At 44.0% G+C, this 20,540-nt stretch overlaps 1 protein-coding gene across 3 annotated transcripts in view; it reads right to left on the reverse strand.

Annotated features, from left to right (window-relative positions):
* Window positions 1-2,747: 2,747 nt before the first annotated feature.
* Window positions 2,748-20,540, reverse strand: part of wdr45b (WD repeat domain 45B) — an 84,881-nt gene continuing 67,088 nt past the window's right edge. For all 3 annotated transcript variants that reach the window (XM_072483135.1, XM_072483136.1, XM_072483134.1), the window contains 2 exons: window positions 10,603-10,724; window positions 2,748-5,112 (listed from right to left, as the gene is read on the reverse strand). In XM_072483135.1, coding sequence (XP_072339236.1) covers window positions 5,006-5,112; window positions 10,603-10,724 — 229 coding nt within the window. In that variant the 3' untranslated portion in view covers window positions 2,748-5,005. The remainder of the gene's footprint in view (window positions 5,113-10,602; window positions 10,725-20,540) is intronic.

The raw sequence follows: 20,540 nt of genomic DNA on the forward strand, positions 1-20,540 counted from the left end.
TAAGGAAAGTAGGAAGGAACTTAAGCAAGGAGTCAGGAGGGCTAAAAGGGATCACAAAAAGTCATTGGCAAATAGGGTTAAGGAAAATCCCAAGGCTTTTTACATGAACATAAAAAGCAAGAGGGTAGCCAGGGTAAGGGTTGGCCCACTGAAGGACAGGCAAGGGAATCTATGTGTGGAGCCAGAGGGAATGGGTGAGGTACTAAATGAATACTTTGCATCAGTATTCATCAAATAGAAGGAATTGGTGGATGTTGACTCTGTAGAAGGGTGTGTAGATAGCCTGGGTCACATTGAGATCCAAAAAGTCGAGGTGTTGGGCATCTTGAAAAATATTAAGGTAGTTAAATCCCCAGGGCCTGGTGGGATCTACCCCACAATACTGAAGGAGGCTAGAGAGGAAATCGCTGAGGCCTTGACAGAAATCTTTGGATCCTCACTGTCTTCAGGTGATGTCTGGGAGGACTGGGGAATAGCCAATGCTGTTCCTTTGTTTAAGAAGGGTAGCAAGGATAATCCAGGGAACTACAGGCCGGCGAGCCTTACGTCAGTGGTAGGGAAATTACTGGAGAGAATTTTTTGAGACAGGATCTACTCCCATTTGGAAGCAAATGGACGTATTAGCGAGAGGCAGCATCTCGTGTCTCACTAACTTGATGAGGTTTTCAAAGAGGTCACAAAGATGATTGATGCAGGTAGGGCAGTGGATGTTGTCTATATGGACTTCAGTAAGGCCTTTGACAAGGTCCCCCATGGCAGACTGGTACAAAAGGTGAAGTCATATGGGATCGGGGTGAGCTGGCAAGATGGATATAGAACTGGCTAGGTCATAGAAGGCAGAGAGTAGCAATGGAAGGGTGCTTTTCTGATTGGAGGGCTGTGACTAGTGGTGTTCCGCAGGGATCAGTGCTGGGACCTTTGCTGTTCATAGTATATATAAATGATTTGGAGGAAAATGTAACTGGTCTGATTAGTAAGGACTGTCAGAGGATACAGCAGGATTTAGATTGTTTGGAGACTTGGGCGGAGAGATGGCAGATGGAGTTTCATCCGGACAAATGTGAGGTAATGCATTTTGGAAGGTCTAATGCAGGTAGGGAATATACAGTGAATGGTCAAACCCTCAAAGAGCATTGACAGTCAGAGAGATCTTGGTGTACAGGTCCACATGTCACTGGAAGGGGCAACACAGATGGAGAAGGTAGTCAAGAAGGCATACGGCATGCTTGCCTTCATTGGCCGGGGCATTGAGTATAAGAATTGGCAAGTCATGTTGAGCTGTATAGAACCTTAGTTCGGCCACACTTGGAGTATAGTGTTCAATTCTGGTCGCCACACTACCAGTAGGATATGGAGGCTTCAGAGAGGGTGCAGAAGGGATTTACCAGGATGTTGCCTGGTATGGCGGGCATTAGCTATGAGGAGCGGTTGAATAAACTCGGTTTGTTCTCACTGGAACGACAGAGGTTGAGGGGCGACCTGATAGAGGTCGACAAAATTATGAGGGGCATAGACAGAGTGGATAGTCGGAGGCTTTTTCCCAGGGTAAAGGGGTCAATTACTATGGGGCATGGGTTTAAGGTCGAGGGGTAAGGTTTAGAGATGTACGAGGCAAGTTTTTTTGTTTTTTGTTTTTTTTACACAGAGGGGAGTGGGTGCCTGGAACTCGCTGCCGGAGGTGGTGGAAGCAGAGATGATAGTGACCTTTCAGGGCATCTTGACAAATTTGAAGGATTGGGGGGGGGGGGGGGGGGGGAGAAAGAGAGAATCTCATTGAAACATCCAGAATACCGAGGGGCCTAGATAGAATGGATGTGGAGAGGATGTTTCCACCGGGCGGAAAAACTAGAACCAGAGGGCACAGACTGAAGGGATTATCCTTTAAAACAGAGATGAGAAGAAATTTCTTCAGCCAGAGGGTGGTGAATCACTGGAATTCATTGCCATAGAGACTGTGGAGGCCAAGTCACTGTGTCTTGATTAATAAGAGGATCAGGGTTACAGGGAGAAGGAGAAATAAGAAATATATCAGCCATGATTGAATGGCAGAGCAGACTCAATGGGCTGTAGGCCTAATTCTGCTCCTATATCTTATGGTCTAAGACTCGGCACAACCAAAGAATTAAATGTTCACTTTGGCCTGTATCTGAAGGGTTGAATGCAAACATTCCATCAGCCTTTTTTATTACTTAGTGTACTTTTAGTAATTTATGTACATGGACACCTAGGGCTGGATTCTCCGTTCCTGAAACTAAATGTTGACTTTAACAGGGACATTTCAGTTATACCTGGGTTAGCTCCTAATCACAAATTCAGAGACTCCAACTAAAAATGATTGGTCAAAACAAGATGAGGCGTCCATGTTTGCACATGCTCAGGAAACAAAGCTATGAGTCGGGAAATATTAAAGTTGCATCTGCAAATTCAGCATGTACAGAGAGGATGTTAGTGAATTGCAAAACGTGGAGGTACTGCTGCAAATATATTCATATCTCCACACTTTTTAAAGAAGAGAAATTATAAATTATTTTCATCAGCAGCTTGTCCCCCCTCCCTTTTTTAACTCCAGTGCTGGCCTGCACTATCACCCAACTAAAACTATAAATTAAATATTAAATGATTTAGTAGTTTAGTAAAGAAAGATGACAGATTTAACACAACGAGATTATGCTTTGCACTGAATGTATTTTGAAATTAATGTTACATTTTCCCTGCAATAGTACAAATTAACAACTGTTCAAAGTTACTACTGATGACCTTATTTTTATTAGTGCATGGAAACAGATAAAATACAAAAAAAATGACATGGGTCAAACAAGTTAATGAAAAATTTTTATACAATCAAACATTGAGTAAAAAGTGGACACAACTGAGTTTTTCATCATTAACAGAATTTACACAGGCACATACTTGTATGTACACCATTTTTACTTGATTTCAATTTACACTGCAGAACCCATTAGTGAATGAATAGTGGGTGCTCACAACACTGGTTAATATTAGTAAAGGAAGGTGCATTATGAAAGTTATCTTAATAAGAACTCGTTAGATCCAGTTCAATAACTGTACAATTACAGGAGCAGGAAAGTGCCCTGTTTAATATAGCTATAATAAAAGCTATTAGTGTAAAACTGTTAACTACATGTGGCAGCACACTTAACCCAATGCCGTTTTGACTGTAAATTTCCTGAAGCTTATTTGGAAGCAGTTTTCCTGTGGAAACCTCAAGCTGAATTTTTCAATATGCCTGCATGCAGTTGTCCTATTAATTACAATTTTAAACTGTATTACAGCTGCACGGATTTTAGATTCCATAAAAGCAGGAAAGGAGATTATAGTAACTTTGCTGATTAACAGTGGTTTGTCAGTTATATCTGTGTGCCTTTTCAGTCCATAAAATATAGCACACATTATTGGACCACTCCCACATACAAACTGTATCCCTGTACATACCAACAGAAAATTCTTAATAAATCTACATTAGTCTGGATAAATAAATAAGAATATTAACACTTGGAAGAAAGAAAATCAGATTTTGCTGAAGCGAGCTCTGCCAATCTGCGGGGGGAAACTGTGGGTAACAATCATTCTAAGTGATCCTTTCTTACAAGATTCCTTTGATCAGAAACTGCCAGAAGTATTTAATAATATGGTGTGCATTTAATGAGCCAGTTTCTATTCAAACACCCAGTCTGGTTAGGAAAATATTTGCAGAGGAAGTTTTAGCTTACTGGCTGGACTTTAATTAAAATCCAAACAATGTTAAGCCAAGTAACTGGGAAGGTTTTACTAGGATTTGAGATTCTGATGTGATGTTGTTACATTATTACATTGATGTTGTCCAATTTACCAAAATTAAGGGAACAAATAAGGTAAGATTGCTTATTCTTTTGAAAGTGAAGAATGAATGTAAAAAGCAACCAATACAAATTTTGTTTTGAGCCACTAAATTTTATGTAGAGGTTTGTATTAGTTCATCCTGCAAAAACCATTATGATTTGTTCACTATACAGTTTCTTAAAATTTAATTTATGCAATGTTTTCAACCAGGATGCCAATTTACTCACTTAAGTGCACTAGATACAGACAAGTACAAATGCCAGAAACACCATCAGACAAATATATCTCACCTTTCCTTTAAAAAAAGTATCAGGCCTTCTTTCAAAGAAAATTTGATCTAAATCAGCAATACACAAGTTAGATTTAGTGTGTAGACTACATTAAAAACAGTATTTCCTAACTAGAAATGAGTTTTGTACTGCACAGACATTTAGCACAAAACTAATAACAAATTGGGTGTCTTGTTTTAAGCAGACACCAGTTTGTAACTTTCTGTACTCATGGATTCCAAACTGGAAAAAGCAGAATTCACTGTGTACTTAATTCCATGAGCTGACCTGAAGTTAACAATTTAGCTGTTAACAGCCTTGTGCAATTGATGTCCATTTAAGCTTTTCACATTCACAGGCCAAAATATATAGTTAGATGGAAACAGAGTTGTGGTGACTGTACCATCCTTTCGGTTTGTGCATTTGATAAGCAATGGCTCACTCACATTAGGCAACGATAATTCGCTTTGCCAGCAAGCAAACCAAACATTTAAGGAAAAACCTGCTTCTTCAAAATTTCATACTGTAAACATCCAGTCACAAAGAAACAAGTTTAAACAGGCACAATTAGTTCAAAGAGTTATTTTATGAAAGAGAAGTTTGAAGAATTGGTTACTTCCTTGTGGTCACAAAGGTTAAATGTTTCTATTTGTTTTATTAAAAAGTGGATTCTCCCCCAAACCCAAAACATTCCAGAACAGAATTAGAAAATGGCAAAAATAATAAACGAAGATATCTGTGTGCTGTCTGTCAAATGGTCCATTGCTAGAGGTTCATCATATTCCTCTTTATCACTGTTTTGTCATGTAACACTTTTTCCTCTTTTAGGCAGCAGGCCTAAATCCAACAACAGGCAGGTCTGTTTGAAAGGTATTTGTATTCAACATCCTTCACAGTCATATCTTATCATCTGTCATTTCCAGGAACTGGGCATAAACATCCCTGGTGCATTCACCTTTGGTGTTGAATAAAAATTTATAGTAGCTGCCATCTGCACAAATCGCTGCAACAAAACAGACCAGATTAATGAATTTTAGTCCTAAAGAAAATTTGTTTCTGTTCAGCAGTTTTGAGACATGAAGTTAAATAATCTATAATGAACAAAAACGAAAGAGAAAATCATTTGGTTGGTTAATAACAGGAGACATTTGCCTCATGGCACACTTCGTAGCCACTGCTGCATTCTTATTTCAACTATTAAAAGCAATTAACTCAGCTTCAAACTTCAAAAAGCAAAAAGGTAATGGGAGACACGGAATAGAAACAAAGTGTATATATAAATATATTAGTAAAGTGAATTTGTTTTCCCAGCACCTGTTCGTAGTAAAGCCCAAGAATGTGTGGGATATTGCTTGATAAAGTTTGAATGTGAAACTATCTTAAGAACATCAGCCTCGACTCAGTTGGTAGAAAGTGTTTCCATCAGAACTTTGTGGTTGAAGTACCACGCCAGGACACGAGCACAAAAATCAAAGTTGTCACTGCACAGATGTAGATACAGTCTCTCAGATCAGGTATAAATTGAGGCACCATCTCTCCACTCAGGTGAATGTAAAAGATCCCAAAGCACTATTTCAGTGAAACAGGCATTGTTGTACTGGCCAGTACTAATTCTTCAATATTTAATCAACACATTGCTGCTTGTGGGAGCTTACAGTAAGCAAGTTGTCTGCAAAATTGCCTAAATTATAAAAATGCGTTTAATTGACTGTAAAGTGCTTTGGAATGTTTGGTGGTTGGGAAAAGTGCTATATCAATGCAAGTCTCTTGCTCTAAAAAGACAAATGCTAAAATGCTGGTTCAAAATAATTTAATAAAACAAATTCAAATATTGTAGTGTACGGGAAGGTATGCTTCAAGCTTGGTAGAAAACATTTTTATGCGAACAGGTCCTCAGCATAAACAGGTAAAACAGAGGTGCTCTAATCCATTCATCTCTTTTCCTCACAGATTATTTTTAAAACTATTAAATCGGATAGGTTCCAAAATTTCAGCTTTAAAAAGAGGTTAACATTTTCAACATAAAAATATTCAGCTACTGCAATAAAATGGCAGCAGAGATTTTGATTTAAGTCGAGTGATGTGATTTAGTATCCTGCTTGATTAATTGTGTAATTTCTTAGTTAGTTGAATTCCTGCATTTTTGAAGTAGGAAGCATTGAAGTAGTAAGGCACAGGATCTGTAACAAAATATGCATTATCCACACACAAATAATACTCATACACATTTCAATCTATAATAGTTCTCGATCTATCCAGACTATTTTGATTGGTCAACTTAAATAGTACGCCGGTCGGTGTTTTTTTTTTTTAAATGAACAATGCCTGACAAATATTGCTCCACTCAGTACAAATAATACCTTAATGTTGCAATGCAACGTTTTATCATCGATTTAGCCAACTGTCAGTTTTGAGTTGCAAAATGTCACTGGGTCAACATTCTCACCAAACACTAAACAATTCCCATAGAGCAAGGATCACAAATTCAACAACATGAAAGGCTGGTTAACAAAACGGAGGCCTGCGTGTCGGAGGGGCAGCAGGAACTTAGATTCTTTTCAAAATGGCTTCAGGACAGAAAACAAGTGTGGTAAATGATTGCATTTCAGACTGAAGGATGGTTTCCCTTTTTTGGGTCTCCCTGGTTTTTGTTTTTTCTTTACCTCTGCCTAACTTTGGTGGCAAAGGTAATGCTTTTTCCCCATTACTCTGTAAAGCATACAGCCAAAACCTAATGGATGGATTTCAATTAAACAAGTATAGTATGGCCCAAGGAAGACTGGATTAGATGTTGGCGATGATGCAGCTTTAGATCCTGGAATTCTTTTTAAAGGATCTGTTATTATTGGGAGATAGGGTGAACGGTCTCTTTTTTGTTTAAAAAAAAGTGTTGTGGATTGTCTCAGCTGCTCTGGTGGAATTTTTCACAGTTGTCAAAACGTGAGCAGAGTTTTCAAAGCATGTTGTTGGATCTGGATTGACCGGAAACCTCCCCAGTCAAATAGAAGCTGTGAATAAAATGATTTCTCTTCTCAGCTTTGTAGTTTCAGAGCAACCAGGAAGGGAAAGCCTCAAGGCAAAGCTGTGTAATTATAATAATGTTCAGTTAACGCAGCAGTGAAGCACATTCTGCATGCCTTCATTTGTCTGAATGTTTTCATTCTGTTAAATGTTTTGGTGAAAGAATATAGAGAAAAAAAAGGTACATGAAGCTTTTCACCTTGGACTCATCAGGACACATCACATGAATAACAGCACAAGAGGGAAACAACAATTTATACTGTATGAGGAGAGACTGCTGATTGGTTGGTAAGTGAGCTATTGAGTGGTGGATGCATTGCTATGGCGAATGCACCAGCTAATGGTGACAGACAGATAACTGCCAAGCATGGTGGCATGATTTGAAATCTAAATCAGACAGCTTGATCCTGATTAGTCAAGACATTTTCCTGGGGAATGAATCAGTAAACGCCTATCACTTATTTTGTCTGTGAAGAGCAGGGCCTTATGTATTGATATATGTAACTTCCAGTACACACAAATGCACCGTGCTGCGAGACCAACTGCCAATCTTAAAATAGCTGTCAGCGTAATTCTTAGCAGACTGAAGATTATTTAGCAAATGTTTCAGAATCGCAAAATCACATCTGATGTTGAATACTGCATCAATCTGATGCTAGGTATGTAGGCCATACATCCCAAAGGCTGGCGATTCATATCAAACAGCATGTCTCAGATGCCGTTTGAAGTGGACAAGGTACACATTGGACCAGCCTGTGCTTGCAGAACTCAAACCAATCAAGGTCAAGCTGCCTGGTTTAAATGTCAAACAATGCTTGGCAGCTATCAGTCAGTCACCATCAACTGGTGCATTCCCCATGGCAATGCCTCTATCAGTCAAGAGTCTATTTGCCAACCAAGCAGCATTCTCTTTTCAACAGTGTAACTGCTTTCCCCCCTTATGGTTTTTCTTGAAGTGTTCTGATGAGTACAAGATAAGAAGCATCAACATGTCGTTTTTCAGCAATACTCAAGTTCTGTACTATCAAACAATTATTAATATCTAGAGAAATTACTTCCTAGCAATGGCTTGTCGAAGAATAATTTATAACATTATAATATTCAAGGAAAAATTGCATTACTGGGATGTAACCCACCTTTGTATTGTAGGAATATATTGTAAGAAATTTCAGGAATATATTGTAAGAAGCCATATTAAAACAAAAGCGACATGGCGACAATCCCAGAAATCCAAAAATGTAAAGAAAGCATGTGAAAGACACAAAGAAAAAAAGTGTTTGCAAATTAGCATCTTACACTAGGAGATTCAATTGAGATACCGGAGAATGTTTTTCTCAAAGAGCCCAACTGTGTTGATTTCCTATTTGGTGAAACTATTGATGTATCGATATTACTCATTCAAAAGCTATTCTTCGTGCTAAAAATGAAGATTCACAGGCAGCACGGTGGCACAGTGGGTAGCACTGCTGCCTCACGGCGCCGAGGTCCCAGGTTCGACCCCGGCTCTGGGTCACTGTCCGTGTGGAATTTGCACATTCTCCCCGTTTTTGTGTGGGTTTCGCCCCACAACCCAAAGATGTGCAGGTTAGGTGGATTGGCCACGCTAAATTGCCCCTTAATTAGGAAAAAATAATTGGGCACTCTAAATTTATTTTTTTTTAAATGAAGATTCACCAGATATGAATGAAACGGTATTAGAAAACGTTGCCAGGTGAATTGAAAAAATACATCAGCATGACTTTATACACAATCTTAGTTCACACAATATTAATTCATATCCTCTAGTATTTCTACAGGTCTAACTCCAACGGGTATCACACAGCGCAAGCTTAGATTCAAGGAAGGAGCAGTTAGTGTTGCAATGAATTGTAAACATAGACTTTGTCATGGAACAAGATTGGCAGTTGGGTAGCTGTTCACTTTGATGACAGATGCTGAAACTATCACAGGCAGATTTCAAGGAAATAGAGTATTTATTGCTTGTATAATATTGAACTCACCTGCCTTTTCAACTAAAGAGACTAGACTTTCGTATTCTATCACTTGACAAAATTATGTGGCTCCCCCCCCGATAAACAGCTTTATGTGGCTCCCCCCCCCCCGATAAACAGAGCTTTACGTGGCTCCCCCCCAATAAACAGCTTTATGTGGCTCCTCCCCCCGATAAACAGAGCTTTATGTGGCTCCCCCCGATAAACAGAGCTTTATGTGGCTCCCCCCGATAAACAGAGCTTTATGTGCCCCCCCCCCGATAAACAGAGCTTTATGTGGCTCTCTCTCCCCAATAAACAGAGCTTTATGTGACTCCCCCCGATAAACAAAGCTTTGTGTGGCTCTCCCCTCCGCCCCCATTAACAGAGCTTTATGTGGTTTCCCCCCCGCCCCCAATAAACAGCTTTATGTGGCTCCCCCCGATAAACAGAGCTTTATGTGGCTCTCTCTCTTCCCTTCCCCCCCCCCCCCCCCCCCCCCCATTAACAGAGCTTTATGTGGCTCCCCTCTCCCCATAAATCATAGAATTTACAGTGCAGAAGGAGGCCATTCAGCCCATCGAGTCTGCACCGGCCCTTGGAAAGAGCACCCCATTTAAGCCCCACGCCTCCACCATATCCCCTTTATCCCCGTTACCCAGTAACCCCACCTAATCTTTTTGGACACTAATGGGCAATTTAGCATGGCCAATCCAACTAACCTGCACGTTTGGACTGTGGGTGGAAACCGGAGCAGCCGGAGGAAACCCACGCAGACACGGGGAGAACATGCAGACTCCGCACAGACAGTGACCCAAAATGGGAATCGAACCTGGGACCCTGGAGCTGTGAAGCAACTGTACTAACCACTATGCTACCATGCTGCCCAAATCAGAGCTTTATGTGGCTCTCCCCTCCCCATAAACAGGACTTTATGTGCCCCCACCCCCATAAACAGGGCTTTATGTGGCTCTCCCCCACTCCCCGCCTGACAGAGTGAGGCGTTTTGATTTTGGAAAAGTCTTTGGCGAATGAATAACAAAAAAAATCATATTTAAAGGGCAGCACGGTAGCATTGTGGATAGCACAATTGCTTCACAGCTCCAGGGTCCCAGGTTCGATTCCCGGCTTGGGTCACTGTCTGTGCGGAGTCTGCACATTCTCCCCGTGTGCGCGTGGGTTTCCTCCGGGTGCCCCGGTTTCCTCCCACAGTCCAAAGATGTGCAGGTTAGGTGGATTGGCCATGATAAATTGCCCTTCGTGTCCAAAGTTTCCCTTAGTGTTGGGTGGGGTTACTGGGGTATGGGGATAGGGTGGAGGTGTGGGCTTGGGTAGAGTGCACTTTCCAAGAGCCGGTGCAGACTCGATGGGCCGAATGGCCTCCATCTGCACTGTAAATTCTATGATAAAAAAAATTCTATGATAAAGTACTGTTGCAATAAATATACCAACATCACAAATGTTTTGTGGGCCTCTGTTAGTACAAAAAGGACAGAACTTACCCACAACAGCGTTTGGTTCAGTACCAAAGGCACAGATACAAGGCGAACCAGAAGGGACCTGAAACTTGGAGAAGCTCCACTTAGAGCTGAAGTATTTTGGAAGGAAGCTTGCGGATGCTAAACTGCAATTAGAATGAGAAAAATTAGCTCATCATTTAGAAATCTACCCATTACAAACTAAAGCAGCATCTCATTTAGAAAAGTATTTAGGATCCAGAGCTTGTAAAGCATGCTGTGACTGCATGCAAGGCTAGGCACGCAACCTACAGCTTTGGCAACTCTACCTGCAGTTTGCAACAGGCACCCCTACACAGGTAAAAGTTAATCAAAAAGGCATCATCAAGGTGGTCGAAATTCAATAGTGAAGTGATGTTTCAGTTGTCAGTCGCCATGTGGGGTAATGCACTTTTTTTTTTCTTTGCATCGAACTTCACTAAACGTTTATTGATTTAGGAGCAGCGTAGTGCAAATTCAGACAGTGCTCCAAAAGTTAAATCGTGAGGGCAGGTTGCACAATCCTGGTTTGTGTTAAGATAGCTCGAGTTAAGACGGTATTTGTGGTAACTTGACCACAAAGAGGTCGGCAAAACACATTGTTAACGAAGTTAATCTTCTTTAATACATAAAAATAATCATTTAAAACACTGTATAGGCTCAAGAACAGGAGCAGCTAGCCAAACATCAAAATAACAGTAACAGAATTAGAACTAATGACCGTTAAATATAAATATACACAGGTAACAAATGATATCACAGAACTTACTGATATTAGTAATGGATTTAAATAAGATACATAATAGTAACATTCTGTAGCACTCTTCCCCCCCCCCCCCATTAATTTGAATCCCCTTTAAAGACAGAAATACAATGGACCTAATTTATTAATTATATGCCAGGAGTGTTGCGGAGTAGGCAGAGTAGGTAAAGTATCTGTGCACAGTGTCCCTCTCCTGAAGTAGAGTCCGCTGGAAATCCTGGTACAACAGGAACGACTTGTTGAATTCCCACAGCCACATTTCCTGCTATTGTGTTATCTGGAACCTTTGCTGTCTCTGATACATGGCATAGATGAATATGATCATGGTGTCTGTGAGCAAAGCTTTCAATTTCGCTATCAAAAATATTGGACCACTTCAGTTAAGAATGACTCCAGATAGCCAACACTGCTTACTGCCAAAATTGCTGATTAAAACAATCATACGGTTCAAAGAGTCTCTCTCTAGTATGATAATCATGTCTCTCCTGCTTTTCTTGCCTCCTCCCCACTTTTGCTTTGACATCTAAATGGATCAGATCCAGGTGAGATTTTGGTATTCTACCCATCAGTAATTCAGCTGGTGAGAGTCCCGTTGCAGTTTGTGGCGTGATACAATATTGAAATAGGAGTCTTGAGAGCTTCATCCCTAAAGTATCACCTGCCACCCTCTTCAATCCTTCCTTCAATGGCTGAACAGCTCGCTCTGCCAAACCATTTGAAGCTGTGCAAACTCTTGAAACAACTCGCTCATAAATGTACCATTATCAGGAACGAGAGAATCCAGGAACCTAGAGTCGCAAGACTTGGCGAAGCATCTCTATGGTACTGGAAGCTGTAATGTTGCTTATGATGTATACTTCTAACCACTTTGAATGTGCATCTGCGATGACTATAAACATGTGACCCATGAAAGGACATGCAAAATTCACATGAATTCTTGACCAAGGACGACCAAGCTGCTTCCAAGGGTGTAATGGTGTCAGTGGCACCATCTTCTGGTGATATTAGCATGAAGTATAGGATTCACTTTGTTCTCCAAATCCTGGTCCATATCAAGCCAAATATAATACCCAGCAAGATGCTTCATTTGAGGGGCACCTGGACGAGCCTCGTGATTTTCATCCATTACTTGCGAATGACCAAGAGGGGTGGAACAACCACTCTCGAACCCCACAGTATGCAACTATCCTGTACACTTACTCATCTTTGCACCTCACATAAGGCTTCAACCCCAACTTCTACAATAAATGACCATCCTTGCATCAGAAATCTTTTTTTTTTTTTTAAATATAAATATTTTAGAGGTATTTATGGTTTTACAACAACAAAATAAACAATGTACATGAATTTATAAACATAGTGCAAAAGCCGTCTTCCTCCCTTACATGTCCCACCTTTACTAACCCCCTACTCGAAACTAAGCTAACCCCCAGCACCTCTCCCCGCCCCCACCTCCTTCTGCTGACGGTTAATTTTCCGCAAAGAAGTCGACGAACGGCTGCCACCTCCAGACGAACCCTAACATTGATGATCAAGGCAAACTTTATTTTCTCCAGACAGAGAAAGCTAGCCATGTCAGTTAGCCAGTTCTCCGACTTCGTGGGCTTTGAGTCCCTCCAAGCTAGTAACTGAGCCTGGCACATGTTGTGGACGCGTTGACTCAACGCGTCTGTCCAGAGACCATCCTCTATCTCTCCTCCCAACTCCTCTTACCGCTTGTGCTTCAGCTCCTCAGTCTGCATCTCCTCCGACCCCATGAGTTCCTTGTAAATGTCAGAGACCTTCCCTTCTGCCACCCACACTATAGAAACTACCCTGTCCTGTATACCCCTTGGTGGTAGGAGCGGGAAGGTTGAAACCTGCCTGCGTAGTAAGTCCCACACCTGCAGGTACCTAAATTTCTTTCCCCTCGCCAATCCAAATTTCTCCTCCAGCTCACTCAGGCTAGGAAAGTTCCTCTCTATAAACATATCCCCCATCCTCTCAATCCCTGCTCTCTGCCATCTCCAAAACCCTCCATCCATCCTTCCCGGGGCAAACCGGTGATTATTACAGATGGGAGACCACACCGCTGCTCCCTCCACTCCCACGTGCCTCCTCCATTTCCCCCAGACCCTCAGGGCCGCCACCACCATGGGGCTGGTGGAGTACCGTGCCGGCGGGAACGGCAAAGGCGCTGTTATCAATGCCCCCAAGCTGGTGCCCTTGCATGAGGCCGCCTCCACACCCTCCCATACCGACCCTCCCCCCACTACCCACTTCCTGATCATGGCTATGTTCGCCACCCAATAGTAATTACTGAAGTTCGGCAGCGCCAGCCCGCCCTGCCCCCGGCTCCGCTCAAGCATCCCCATTTTTACTCGCGGGGTCTTGCCTGCCCATACAAAGCCAGTGATGACCTTATTGACCCGTTTAAAAAAGGACCGCGGAATAAAGATGGGGAGACACTGAAACACAAACAGGAATCTTGGAAGGACCGCCATTTTCAATGTCTGCACCCTCCCAGCTAGTGACAACGGAAGCGTGTCCCATCTCCGAAAATAGTCCTTCATTTGGTCCTTTAGTCGGGCCAGATTAAGCTTGTGTAGCCGTTCCCATTCCCGCGCCACCTGGATGCCTAGGTACCGAAAGCTTTCCCCTACCACGGCAGCTCCCCCAGTCGCCTCTCCTGTCCCCTCGCCTGGACCGCAAACATCTCATTTTTCCCCATATTTAGTTTATACCCCGAAAACCAGCCAAATTCCCCCAGAATCCTCAATTTCTTCCATCCCCTCGAATGGGGTTGATACATACAGGAGCAGGTCGTCTGCGTAAAGCGAGACTCTGTGTTCCACTCCCCCCCCCCCCCCCGGATCAACCAACCAATTGCCAGCGGCTCTATGGCTAACGCGAACAACAGTGGGGAGAGGAGGCCTCCCGGTCTCTTCCTCGGTGCAGCCTAAAATAGTCCGATGTTGTCCTGTTCGTCTGTACGCTCGCAACAGGAGCCTGATACAACAACCTGTCCCAGTCAATAAAGCCCCGCCCCAATCCGAAACATCTCAGTACCTCCCACAGATATTTCCATTCTACCCGATTAAAAGCCTTCTCTGCGTCCATCGCGACCACTACCTCCACCTCCCTATCTTCCGGGGGCATCATGATCACATTTAACAACCTTCTTACATTAGACACCAAGTGCCGTCCCTTAACAAACCCAGTCTGGTCCTCCCCAATCACGTGCGGGACACAATCCTCAATCCTAGAGGACAGGATTTTGGCCAGCAGTTTGGCGTCCACATTCAATAGGGATATCGGCCTATAGGACCTACACAGCTCCGGGTCCTTGTCCTGCTTCACGATCAATGAGATCATGGCCTGTGACATCGTCGGGGGAAGCACCCCACGCTCCCTTGCCTCATTGAATGTCTTCATCACAGCCGCCCCAATATCCCAGAGAACTTTTTATAGAACTCCACTGGGTACCCGTCCGACCCCGGGGCTTTACCCGACTGCATGTACTTCAGACCCTACGCTATCTCTTCCAACCCGATCGGGGCCCCAGCCCTTCTACCAATCCCCCGTTCACCTTCGGGAAATTCAGCCCCCCGAAGTGCCTCATCTCCTCCGGCCCCGCTTGGGGTTCCGACCCATACAGCCTACTGTAAAACTCCTTGAATGCCTTATTCACCTCTGCTGAGTCCCCAACCAGGCTCCCGCCCCCATCCTTTACTTTCCCCATCTCCCTGGCTGCCTCCCTCTTTCTAAGCTGCCGTGCAAGCATTCTGCTGGCCTTCTCCCCATACTCATAGATCGCCCACCCCCTCGCCTTCCTCAGCTGCTCTACCGCCCTCCCTGTAGTTAACAAGCCAAACTTCGCCTGTAGCCTCCGTCTTTCCCTTAAAAGCCCTGCCTTTGGGGTCTCCGCATGTCTCCTGTCGACCTGCAATATCTCCTTTATCAGTCAGTCTGTCTATCTTCTCCCTGTGGGCCCGTATCGAGACCAGCTCCCCTCTAACCACCGCCTTCAATGCCTCCCAGACTACCGCTGCAGAAACTTCACCCGTGTCATTGACTTCCAGGTAGTTCTGAATACATTTCCTCAGCAGCCCGCACACTTCATCAGCTAAAAGTCCTACGTCCAGCCTCCAGTACGGGCGCTGAATACTCTCCTTGCTAACCTGTAACCGGTGCATGATCTGAGATTGTGATCGCCAAATACCCCGTGCCCACCACCTCCGTCAGTAGAGCCCTGTTCAAAATAAAGAAATCAATCCGGGAGTACACTTTATGTACGTGTGAGTAGAAGGAAAACTCCTTCACTCTCGGCTGGCCAAATCTGCAGGCCCCCCCCCCCCCCCAATCTGCTCCATGAACCCCTTTAGCTCCTTTACCATCGCTGGCACCCTGGCCTTCTTGGAGCTCGACCGGTCTAAACCAGGGTCAATAACTGTGTTAAAGTCCTCTCCCATGATCAACTTATGCGAATCTAGGTCCGGGATCTTCCCCAGCATCCTCTTTATAAACTCCACATCATCCCAATTTGGCACATACACATTTACAAATACCACATGCATCCACTCCAGTTTCCCACTGACCATAATGTACCGGCCTTCCACATCCGTAACTATTCTTCCCGCCTCGAACACCACTCGCTTATTAATCAGGATCGCGACCCCTCTAGTCTTCGAGTCCAGCCCAGAGTGAAAAACCTGTCCGACCCATCCCTTCCTTAATCTGATCAGCTCTCTAAGGTGCGACTCCTGTAGCATTACCACGTCCGCCTTCAGTCCCCTCAGATGCGCGAACACACGTGCCCTTTTAACCGGCCCATTTTGTCCTCTTGTGATTAGCCTAGTTGGGGGGCTCAACGCCCCTCTTTGGTGATCAGCCATCACCTTTCTTGGGCCAATCTCCAGCCCACGCCCCAACCGGCCCGCCCCAGGCAGACTCCACCACCGACCTCCTTTCGGTCCCTCAACAACAGTCCCTCCCCCGTCAGCAGAACATCTTTCCCCCTCCCTCCCCCAGTAACAGCACAATGTAAAGCGACCCCTTCAACAAGCATATCATCTGCTCACCCCCCACTGCGCTTCCGTAAGCTAGCCCGCCCAACTAGCTTGGTGACCCCCGCCCATGGCGCAAGACATTCTCCCACCTATTGTTCCCCCCACATACACATATACTCAAACGAAAAAAACAGTCCCAACACAATTGCCTTGGGGAAAAAAAACGATAAACAAAGAAAAGATCAAACAGAAGATCCAGCATCTAACAAACACACCTCCATCCCCCATCAGTGCAAATGTAAACTTTAACTCACTCAGCTCTGCAACTGGCCCCAAATTAATACAGAAGGCATTATAAATAACAATGAAAAACCAGAATCTTTTTTAACGCGTACGTTGCAGCAAAGTTCAATGTCCTCAGTCCACCACCAGTCCTTTTCTTTTCACGAAGTCCATCGCTTCCTCGGGCGACTCAAAATAAAAATGTTGCTCCTCTTACGTGACCCACAGACGGGTCGGATACAGCAGTTCAAACTTCACTGTTTTCTTAAAAAGGGTCGACTTTATCTGATTGAACCCTGCTCTTCTCCTGGCCACCTCTGCACTCAGGTCCTGATAGATCCGCAGGATACTGTGTTCTCCTATTTACAACTCCGTGTCGGTCTGGTCTATAAAATACGCTCCTTGTCCAAGTACCTGTGTAATCTCACCACCATTGCCCGCGGGGGGGGGGGGGGGGGGGGGGGAGTGTCCCCACTCGCGGCTTTCTCGCGAGCGCTCGGTGAGCCCTATCCACCCCGAAGGGTCGGGAGAACGTCCCATCCCCCAGCAGCTTCTCGAACATGCCCGGTATGTATGCCCCAGCAACCGCTTCTTCGGACCCCTCCGGGAGACCGACGATTCTCAGGTTCTGCCGCTGGGATCTATTCTCTACGTCCTCTACCTTCTCCAGGAACCTTTTCTGCTGGTCTCTCAGCATCCCCACCTCCAACTCCACCGCAGTTTGATGTTCCTCCTGCTCAGCGCCAGTGCCTTCTCTACTTTCTAGATCGCCCGATCTTGGGCATCCAAGCTGAGCTCCAGCCGCGCAATTGATTCTTTCATCGGGTCCAAGCATTCCTGCTTCTGCTTGGCGAAGCCCTCTTGTATAAATTGCATCAGCTGCTCCATCGACCGCTGGGTCAACAAGCCAGGACTCCGGTCATCTGCCATGCTTTCCCCCGCTGCAGCTCCAGCCCAAGTCTGCTCTGTTCGTCTGTTTCTTCCTTTGCGAGCACTTCTTTTCCGACTCCCCATGCACCGATGTGGGAATCCAATCAACAATTGCCTCTCATCAATTTTCTAAATAAAGTCCTGTAAAAAATCGGGGGGGGGGGGGGGGGGGGGGGAGGTCCGACTCGAGCAGGAGCCACCAAAGGTGCGACCTACTCCTTCATAGTCGCCACCAGAAGTGCATCAGAAATCTTTTACCTTGTGACAGAAGGGGATCTCCGACGGTCCACTGCTTAATTTGTTCAGCAATCACTGGAGATTGGGAAAGTCTCTCGAGTAAAAAAATTGTCGACAGGGCACAATACCTGGGTTGACAAATCTGGTAAAGGGAGAGCATTAGCATTGTCCTTCCCTGCCCTGTGCACGATGCTGTAAAGATACAACTGGAAGTGTTCAGTACCCAGCACTGCATTCTTGCTGAGGCCATGGGAGGAATAAATTTGGATTCATTGAAAAGGCTCATCAGCAGCTTGTCGGTATATAGGAAACGACCATAGAGGTACTAATGGAATCTTCTTATCGCAAAAACGATAGCTAGGCCTTCTTTGTCCAACTGTGATTACCACTTGACAGCCTTTGTCAGCGTTTTAGATGCAAAATCAAAGGGTTTTTTGGACCCATCCTCCATTACATGAGAATGTACCGTCCCCACATTATAGGGCAAGGCAGCACACTACCAACTAAGTTCCTTGTGTGGATCAAAATGGACTCGCAGATATTGATTACAGCAGCGCTTTCATATCTTTGAAAGCCTTCTTCTGCGCAGACTCCCCACTTCCACGTTGTTTTTTTGTGCAGAAGTAGGTACAAAGGAGCCAACATTGTAGACAAGTGTTCCATAATAGTTTATCAAACCTACAAATGACTTGAACTCAGCCACAGTCGTGAGCTTTGGAGCTTGCTTAAATTGCTCAAACGTTCCTTTCGAGTGCATCGATTCGGTCACCTAGATACTCCACGCTTGGTGCCTGTAAAATGCACGTGCTCCGCTTCAGACGCAGTCCCATCTCGGAAATTCTTTTTAAAATTCGATCCAGACTGCTGAGGTATTCCTCCTCAGTCTTACCTATAATTAAAATATCATCTATGTAGGCTGCAATACGAGGAATGCCTTGTAACAGGTTGTCCATTGCCCTTTGGAAGATCGTCGGACTGGAGGATAAGACAAAAACCAAACGATTATACTTGAACAACCCTTTTTGTGTGTTGATGGTCATGTACTACTTCAAATCTTCTCTAGCAGCAATTGTTGATATGCTGAGCACACGCCCAGTTTTGAAACCGTCTTGCCTCCTGCAAGGGCTTATACAAATCTTTTATCCTCGGCAACCGTTAAGTATCTGATTAATGGTAAATATGTAATCCCCACATATGCACACAGTACTATTACTTTTAAGAACAGGAACAACTGGAGCTGCCCAACGTGAAAACTGAATGGTCTTGACGATTCCGAGCTTTTGCTGTCGCTCCAACTCCTCCACTTTTTGTCTTTCGTGGCATAGAGCACTGTTCTTGATTTGAGAAAGCGAGTAAGATTGAGGACCCGAAAAGTTCCCAATTTGTCATTCAAAACCTCAAGGATATTTCTGAATAACGTCCTCTGTCACTTGTACGCTTTATTTCACCCCAGTTCAACTGGATTTTTCAGAGCCAGTCATGCCCTGGTAGACACGGCCAATGTGCTTTTATTATCAGGAGCCGGGCTCTTTCTTCTTACTGTTATATGCAATATCTACCTCGAACACTCCAAGCGATGGTATAGCCTAGCCAGTGTACGTCCGAATGTTGATTTTTGCCCGAGTAAGGCCTGGTGCCTGCTTAGAGTCCCAAGTTTCCTCACTGATTACCGATGCAGAGGCTCCTGTGTCCACCTCCATCTTGACTTAATGTCCATCAACCTCCACTGGAGCATAAATAGGCTCTGCACATCCCCACACTCATATTGAACATGTTTTAATGAGTGATCCTCTGCCTGGTCTGACCTTTCCAAGCGATTTGCCATCAACTGAGGCCCTTTCCAAGGGATTCGCCATCAACTGCGGCTTCCTTGCATTTTGAGGTTCTCTGCTCAGCCTTCAACTTCTTCACTAAATGCCCCTTGTTGCACTGACGACAAACAGCATCCATAAACTTAAGATTCACACAGCGTGATCTTCCACACCCAAAGACTCCACTGTCTTCATCTTTTTACTTGCAGCTTCTTTCTTTACCGGATGAAGTGTACCTGCCTGTGCACCACCAATGGCCCTCTGAATATCTTTTGCATAATTGGCAGCCATTCCGATACCCTGAGAAATTTCTAGAGCTTTCTTGAAAGTAATTGTGGCTTCTCCCAGCAAACGTCACTGAATGCTTTCCTCGTTAATGCCACAAACTAGTCAGATACAATCTGTCCCATTTTCCCAAAACTACGGAATTTGAAACGTTGTATAATTATTGAGGGCTTAGGATTTTGGTGATTCTGAACGAGTTTAACTAAATCCGCAAATGAAATGTCCCCTTCCCAATTTCCGTGGTGTAGCTTGAGTTTCTCACTAGCATTCAAGTCTTTGCCCCACATGCACTCAATTGAGCGCTTTCTAACTTTGGCTACGATCCCATTTGCCAAGGGAGAGTGTTCCATCATTTCCACATATTCAGTCCAGTTCTCCTTCTCTTCCACAAACTCACTGATAGACCCAAACCTAGCAAAACTGTGTGTTGAACGTGCTGAAACACAATGTTTGTTATTCCCGTCACCAAAACGATATGGTAACTTGACCACAAAAGGGTAGCCCAAATACATTATGAATAAAGTTTAAAGTTAAACTTCTTTAACTTATATAAAATAACCAAGTTTAAAATACAGTATGGGAGCAGCTAGTTAAACATCAAAATAACAGAATAAAATTAGAACTAATGACAGGCAAATATGAATAAAC

Source organism: Scyliorhinus torazame, chromosome 18, assembly GCF_047496885.1.
Source record: "Scyliorhinus torazame isolate Kashiwa2021f chromosome 18, sScyTor2.1, whole genome shotgun sequence".
Lineage (NCBI taxonomy): Eukaryota > Metazoa > Chordata > Chondrichthyes > Carcharhiniformes > Scyliorhinidae > Scyliorhinus > Scyliorhinus torazame.